The sequence below is a fragment of the Portunus trituberculatus genome, chromosome 44 (assembly GCF_017591435.1).
Source record: "Portunus trituberculatus isolate SZX2019 chromosome 44, ASM1759143v1, whole genome shotgun sequence".
In the NCBI taxonomy this organism is placed as follows: Eukaryota; Metazoa; Arthropoda; class Malacostraca; order Decapoda; family Portunidae; genus Portunus; species Portunus trituberculatus.
Genome location: NC_059298.1, coordinates 19,476,326 through 19,483,825, shown reverse-complemented (window position 1 = coordinate 19,483,825; position 7,500 = coordinate 19,476,326). Strand labels below are relative to the sequence as shown.

At 42.6% G+C, this 7,500-nt stretch overlaps 1 protein-coding gene across 1 annotated transcript; it reads right to left on the bottom strand.

The window, feature by feature from the left end:
* Positions 1 to 63: 63 nt before the first annotated feature.
* Positions 64 to 7,187, bottom strand: LOC123518970 (homeotic protein empty spiracles-like). The gene is made up of 3 exons (XM_045280066.1): positions 6,323 to 7,187; positions 5,908 to 6,077; positions 64 to 1,028 (listed from the first exon to the last, which is right to left on the bottom strand). Exons 1-3 carry the CDS (start codon positions 6,951 to 6,953, stop codon positions 864 to 866), a joined length of 966 nt encoding a protein of 321 aa, XP_045136001.1. The 5' UTR covers positions 6,954 to 7,187; the 3' UTR covers positions 64 to 863.
* Positions 7,188 to 7,500: the final 313 nt, after the last annotated feature.

The window sequence follows — 7,500 nt, the reverse complement described above, 5'->3', positions numbered from 1 at the left end:
GTGGTACTGGAACGCCGTGGATGAAACTTCAGAGGTATTCTGGTGGGCTGACAAAACAAGATGTAGAAGGAGACTAACATTTTATTGTCAAGCACAGTTGGGTGTCGCTCCAGCTGTTCAAGGTACTGGCACATGAAAAAAAAGAGCTCGACTATTTTAAAACAAATAAACTTCATACATACAATATTTACATATAAATTATTTGATGATATTTACAGATATTTACAAAATATGGCACACATAGGAACTTTAGGGAGGGCATCGGGGCCTCTATAATATATAAACGGGGAGGAAAACTCTTCTAGAACACGAGACAAGACAGAGATAACAAGAAATAGTAAGTGTTTTTTGCTTGACGAGGGACACAGGTAGTGGTACAGATCAATATGACCCACGCGAGGCAGCTCTGTGGCGGCCGCTAATTATGTAACACAGCGAGGAAAAATCACGAGGTGGAAGAGCATTTCTGCTTTTAACAACGAGTGGATCGTAGATAACTGGAAAAACGCACAGATATTGTACTTGATCACGCACAGTGATGGGTGTCTCCTCCGAGCAGCCGCACCGACAGATATACTGACCAATGGCCGCTCTAGGGCGAGATGTTCGGGAATGTACCGGGAAAGAGGGAAGAAAAGGCGGTTCTTGCCTCCACTACGGCAAGGAAACGCTTTTCTATACCCGAGCACCTTCAAAGTGTTTTATAATGCGTGATGCTGAATAATGAGAACACAACAAAGATATTCATTTTGATGTCATCTTCATGAGCGGCGGGTTTATTTATCGTCGTACTGGACAGCTCCTGGTGGTGGGCTGCTGAGGGGCGGCGAGGGAGGAAGACACTGGGGAAGCACGAGGGACAGCTAGTGAGTCTCTGCCTCGTTTTCCACATCAAGTTCCTCTTCCTCGTGTTCCAGAACCAGGCCCTCGTCCTCGCCCTGCTTGGTCTCTGTCTTGTTCTCGCCGCCCTCCTCCTCCTGCTGCTGCCGTTTGTGTTTAGTTCGCCGGTTTTGAAACCAAACTTTGACCTGCAAGGGGAAAAAGATAATATTGTTAAACCGGTTTTCTTATTCAGTCTCTATGTTTATTGTTTTATTTTAAATGTTATCTAGCAGTGCATCGTTCGTGAAAGCATGATCCGGCACCCACACGAACCTGTAACTATATGATATCACGAAAGGCACTGCAGTAACATGATCGTAATCTTTGGGTTAATTAAGTCATCTGACAAAAAAAAAAAAAATAGTGAAAACGATCAATTATCACTAATTGTCGTTGTGGTGCGTGGCAGCGGGGGACAGGCCGGCCGACCACTGGACAAGGGAACTGAGGAAGTGGAGGGGAGGCTAGCGATGGCAAGGGACCAAGGAAACAAGGGAAGAGTCTGCTCTCCCTCGGCCGGATATGGCATGTCACGGGCGGGAGGCCGAGTTGGGAAGCCTATACTCCACTTAGCTATGGACCCACGGCTCTCTCTCTCTCTCTCTCTCTCTCTCTCTCTCTCTCTCTCTCTCTCTCTCTCTCTCTCTCTCCCTCGCTCTCTGTCCCCTTTTCTATTGTTTGAAAGCGAGGATGAAATTGAACTAAAGTAAACAACTCGAAATTGAATTCATTGTACCGAAACTTATGGCAAACATCATATCCACTATTAGGACGACGGCGGGGGCCGCAGGAGAAAGACATCGCTCAGGCTGCCGCACGTTAACACTGTATATTGCCTTCCTATGATATCACCGAAAATATAAAAGTTTCATTACGATGCCAGATTAATAGGAGTAAGTTCCAAACACCTTAAATAAGTATTACAGAAGACGCGAACTATACCATGAGCAGATGAGAAGTGATATGTCTCATCATCAGCAATAATGCCAGTAGGAAATGTTCAAAAAGAGTTAGTTCAGATAATTCAAGTTGCAAAGTTATCAGCAAACTAAATTAAAAGAAAAAGAAAAAGGTGAAAAAAAAATTATAGTGATTTTTGTGTGGAATTTTTTATGCTGTTGTGAATGAGAGAGAGAGAGAGAGAGAGAGAGAGAGAGAGAGAGAGAGAGAGAGCCAAAAGGGGACGGCATTCATCACAGCTAGCTTTCCCTAGTTCCGTCCCGTCAACCAGCTCTATTAAGTCACCCGATTAAACCGATTTTACGCACAATTACCTTCTGTTGCCAGCAATATGTTGGGTTTCGGCGCCAGAGTAAGGAGGGAAGAAGCAGAGGGGAAAAGCGGGAGGAGAAGGGGCAGAGAGGAAGGCCAATGAGAGGAAGAAGAGGGGAGAGTCTGGGAAAGTATCAGGGAGAGAGAGAGAGAGAGAGAGAGAGAGAGAGAGAGAGAGAGAGAGAGAGAGAGAGAGAGAGAGAGAGAGATGAGGCGAGGCTTTTGGTAGAATATATGGTATTGGGAGAGAAAGGGAAGTTGGAATGATGGTGGAGAGGAAGAACAGAATGAGTCTACTCGGGAAATGCAGACATGGAGGAACGGAGAGGAAGGGAGATAAGGAGAGAGGGAGAGTAAGAGTGAGAAGGAGGGAGGAAGGAAAATTCACAGGGAAAAGTGGTAAAATGCAAATAAAACGGAAAACACAAAGTCGTTCACTATCAATAGAAGGTAGAGTGAGGTAGAGGATATAGGAAAGAAATAAAGTAAGCACATACTCCTTCAAGAGAGGCAGAAAAAAATGCGTATGATGAGCAGGAAAAGAAGGAAAATAATATTATCAATTCGAGGCTGAGAGACAATGCCAATTAAACACGCCACGGAACAGATATAGATAAAAAAGAGCATTTCTGCAGAAATAAAAGAGATAATGTATGTAAGATATAGGTAAATCACAAAAAAATATTGCCATTATTGTCATTCTTGTTATTATTAGTAGTAATCTTTTTCCAAAATCAAAAGTCAGAAAGGGTACGTAAATAAATAAATGAATATATTGAAGATTAAAAATGATTAATGATATAAAAAAAGAAAAACATGGTAAAAAAATAATAATGAAAATGGAAATACTATAATACACTCACAAGAAAGTGCAGTAGTCGATTAGCTGACGAACAAACCAGATTTGAATGAATAATCCTCCTTCCTGCTCATCATCTTCCCTTCCTCCAAGCCACATCTGACCAACCACTCCCTGCCTCTCTCCCTCCTGAACCACACTTTGTCTGTCTGTCTGTCTGTGTCTAATTCTCTATATTACGCGTGTGCTTTTCCCGATATCTATATTTATAAATCTTGTTTGTCTATATGCACCCGGTGGTCTGTTTTTTTTCCTCCCTTTCTCTTCTCTATGTGTGTGTGTGTGTGTGTGTGTGTGTGTGTGTGTGTGTGTGTGTGTGTGTGTGTGTGTGTGTGTGTGTGTGTGTGTGTGTGTGTGTGTGTGTGTGTGTGTGTGTGTGTGTGTGTGTGTGTGTGTGTGTGTGTGTGTCTGTTTCTTCGTTAATTTCTCTCTCTCTCTTTCTCTCTTAGCAAGGACAATCATACCTAAACACACACACACACACACACACACACACCGCGTAGTGTAGTGGTTAGCACGCTCGACTCATAATCGAGAGAGCCGGGTTCGAGTAGCGGCGCGGCGAGGCAAATGGGCAAGCCTCTTAATGTGTGGCCCCTGTTCACCTAGCAGTAAATAGGTACGAGATGTAACTCGAGGGGCTGTGGCTTCGCTTTCCCGGTGTGTGTTGTGTGTTGATGTGGTCTCAGTCCTACCCGAAGATCGGTCTATGAGCTCTAAGCTCGCTCCGTAATGGGGAAGACTGGCTGGGTGACCAGCAGGCACCCGAGGTGAATTACACACACACACACACACACACACACACACACACACACTTCCTGTTCATCCACATTCCACTGGTAGGATGCAATACCAAGCCGCTCAAATAATGCCAGGTTGTGTGTGAAGCAAGAGGGACTATAAATTGTCGGGTATGGGACGCTGGGGGGAAAAGCAGCGAGGGGAGGGAGAGAGAGAGTAACAGGGGGAATACGAGAAGTCAGACGAACGAAGGAAGGAAGGAAATACGTTGGAAAGTAATTATAGAGAGCAGTAGATGTAGTTTAGAGATTGATATACAGATTGAGTGATTGATTATTTGTTGTGTTGATATGTTCAGTATATCACAACTGATTAGAAAGTACCAAGAGTAAGAAAAAAAACATATATATATATATATATATATATATATATATATATATATATATATATATATATATATATATATATATATATATATATATATATATATATAATACGTTGACAATATGAAAAGGGCAAAAATATACACATGTAGAAAAGGAAAGAAACTTATGTTAAATTTGTTGCATGCGACGGTAATGTTAAGGTAATTATAGAAAAGGAACTGTGGAAAAAATATATATAAGAAAGGAAAGTCAAATTAGATAAATACTATAAATAAATACATAAGAACCTCACAACGAATGGATATAATGAGTAACGTCAATAGAGAATGAATGAATAAGTAAAATGAATAACATGAATAGCGGAAGCATTGTGACAGGAAAGAAACCAAGAAAATAAGCCATTCTGTGTAAACAAGTTATCAAGACACTGATGTATGTTATCAGATGGTACCAGGAACATTGAAGAAAGTCCATAACAAACATATTTTTTTTTTTTCATGAAGCTTTAAAGAAGAAATACCAAACCTATTCACCGTAGAGAAAGAAACATTCACAATCCACTGGGAAGTAATAATGATTGTGTGTGTGTGTGTGTGTGTGTGTGTGTGTGTGTGTGTGTTACTAATACAGCTGGCGGGAAAATGCTGAGAGAATAAGGACAGAATAATGGACACAGCGTGAGATAGTTTATAAGTGTGGACAGCTCAAGCGCAGGTAGTGATAAGGGCAATAATATTAATAATGGAGGTGATAATAATAATAGTAATAAAAACGACGATAATATTAATGATAACTATAATAATAATAATAATAATAATGATAATAATAACAATAACAAAATAATAATAATAATAATAATAATGATAATAGCAAAAAATAATTTGTAATAATGTAAAACGTTTGTGAATATTCCTAAAATTATCATCATACTATATTACAGAAAAGAAAACATTATGGTAGTGATAATGATGAAAGCGATAATAAAAATAATAATAATAATGATAAAATGATAAAGATAATGATGATAATATTAACAATAATAATAATAATAATAATAATAATAATAATAATAATAATGATAATAGTAATAATAATAATAATGATAATACTACTAATAATAATGATGATCATGATAATAATATCAATGATAATAATAATAGTGAAAATAGTAATGACAACGATAACAACAACAATATGCTGTGTTCGGAAGCATCTCTTTTTTGTTAAATATAATTTTCTATGGTTTAGATTCCTTTTCCGTTGAGAAAGTGGTAAAAATGTCTCGATATGTTTTGGTAAACTCCGACATTTATGTAACACGAGTCGAACACCACTCTTGGCGTCGCTGATAATAAACAAGTGTGACTTTTGGGTAATCGCAACGGGGAAGCGGCAGTTGACATGTGACGAGTGACGAGGGAACTCTATCCGAGGTAAAGGGGTTGCTAAAGAGTTGGGCGGGATGTAGGCGTGGGTGGGGGAGGGGCGGATCAGCAGAGGGTAAAATTTAACCAAGGGAGATGAGCGGTCAGCGCAAATTAGTGGGCGATGCAGGACAGCCGGCGAGCCGCCGCTGTCCCGCCTTCTGGTCCCACTGTTTGTTTGTTATTGTTATGGGACTAAGCTTGCCTTGCCACTTTACATTTACACCGCCGCCGCTACAATGTTCACAGTGCAATACTCCTGTAGTAAATCACGTATTCACATGAGTTTATAACTGATTTCATGGACAGAGTATAATTGTGAAAATATATGACGATGTCTTACCTGTGTCTCGGAGAGGTTGAGGGACTGGGCGAGCTGCTTCCTCTCCGCGCCTACCACGTACTGGTTCTTCTCGAAGGCTTGCTCTAGCTTCAGCAACTGGCTTGGACTGAACGCCGTCCGGATCCGCTTCGGCTTCCGGAAAGGCAGCAGGAAGGTGGGGAAGTCATGACCTGCAGGACGGAGTGGAGTGTCACTGCCTTGTCCACAGTAGAATGCGCCGTTTGTTTCTCTTCACTATGAACATCTACATATATTTTTTTCCCTCACCCAGCCGCAGCTAATTTAAAATCTGGTACAGAGACTCCGTCTTAAGATCCTAAAGAAAATGCTCTTTATAATAAATACTTTTCAGCAATCTATGGTGTGGATACTCCGTACAATAGACTAACATCCTGCACTGAATGCGAAAACTTACCGCCAGGGAATCCTGGAGGGAAGATCCTGCCTTGCCGGGACAGTAGCCAAGGATAGAGTGGATAGTCTCTATGGCAGGACACGGGGGGCATAGGCGTGCCCGGGAACTGCGGCACCTGGGCAAGGAGGTGGTGTGGCATGAGGTGTGAGGGCAGGTGTGGGTGCCCTGTGTGTCCGCCGAGAGGCAACAGCTGTGACGGTAGATGCATTCCAGTCCCCGGCAGGAGGCTTGGCGGCGGGAGAGAGGTCGGGCTTGTGAGCGGCGACGCAGCCTTCTTGTCATCATCGCACTGAGAGGGTGACTGTGTGCGGACGGGGGAAGTGAAGGGCGAGGTGCGAAGGTTGGATTCTTGGTGGGCTTGCTGTACACGCTGAAGCTGTTCTTTCAGCAGCTGGTCCCTCAGCTGGTCGCGAATTTGTTGCTCTCGGACGAGAAGAAACTCACGCGGGAGTCCGATGTTGGTAAAGTCTCGCGGCGGCTGGTGCGGCGGCGACTCGGCTAGTTTGGTGAGGCCCAGTGCGGGCGGGGATGTTGACGCCCGTTTCTCATCTCCACAGCCGACTAGGGATTCTATGGAAAAACCAAGACGTGGGCGTGTAGGCACCACGGGCGTGGGCGCTTGTGGCATCATCAAGTCTGTGAGCACCTGGTTCTCGCAGTTTGCCTGTACAGCAGCACACTCCCTATTAGCACGGTCAAGCACCCTGGTCTTTCAGGCCCAGGATGGCGCCACCCTAGTGAGTTACAGAACAGTCACAGGATAACAACTCTCGGAGGTGAGCACGCAAGGAGTTCACGTGGACTTATACGGCAAGCTGGAACTGTTCTACTCCTTTTACGTTGTTCTGCCTGTTCTTATCGCCATTATGAGCCAGCGTGGTCAATGATTGGTCAATTAGCACCCGATTCTCTGTTATTGCTTTTAATAGTGAGCCCCCATTGGTTCGTCTCTCCGCGAGACTCCTCCCTCAGCTAAGAGATGCCAGTGAATGTTACTGTCATCATTTGTTTCTCTCTTATGTCTTCCACCGAAATTTACATTGGCACATCAGTCAAATTATTTTCATTGAACAACACAAACATTCAATAGGAAAAACGTAAATAACTATTTAAGACGTCAAAATAATCGCAAATACTTACATAATGAAAGTAGGCAACAATTCATCCACAAAGCCACT

What these genes read in the sequence shown, in the direction of transcription:
- LOC123518970 (XM_045280066.1), bottom strand. Translation starts at nt 6,953, where the DNA reads ATGATGCCACAAGCGCCCACGCCCGTGGTGCCTACACGCCCACGTCTT. An exon ending in CCCTCCAGGATTCCCTGGCG is followed by an intron (nt 6,078 to 6,322) that starts GTAAGTTTTCGC and finishes TCCGTCCTGCAG; the next exon opens with GTCATGACTTCCCCACCTTC. An exon ending in TCAACCTCTCCGAGACACAG is followed by an intron (nt 1,029 to 5,907) that starts GTAAGACATCGT and finishes TTCCCCTTGCAG; the next exon opens with GTCAAAGTTTGGTTTCAAAA.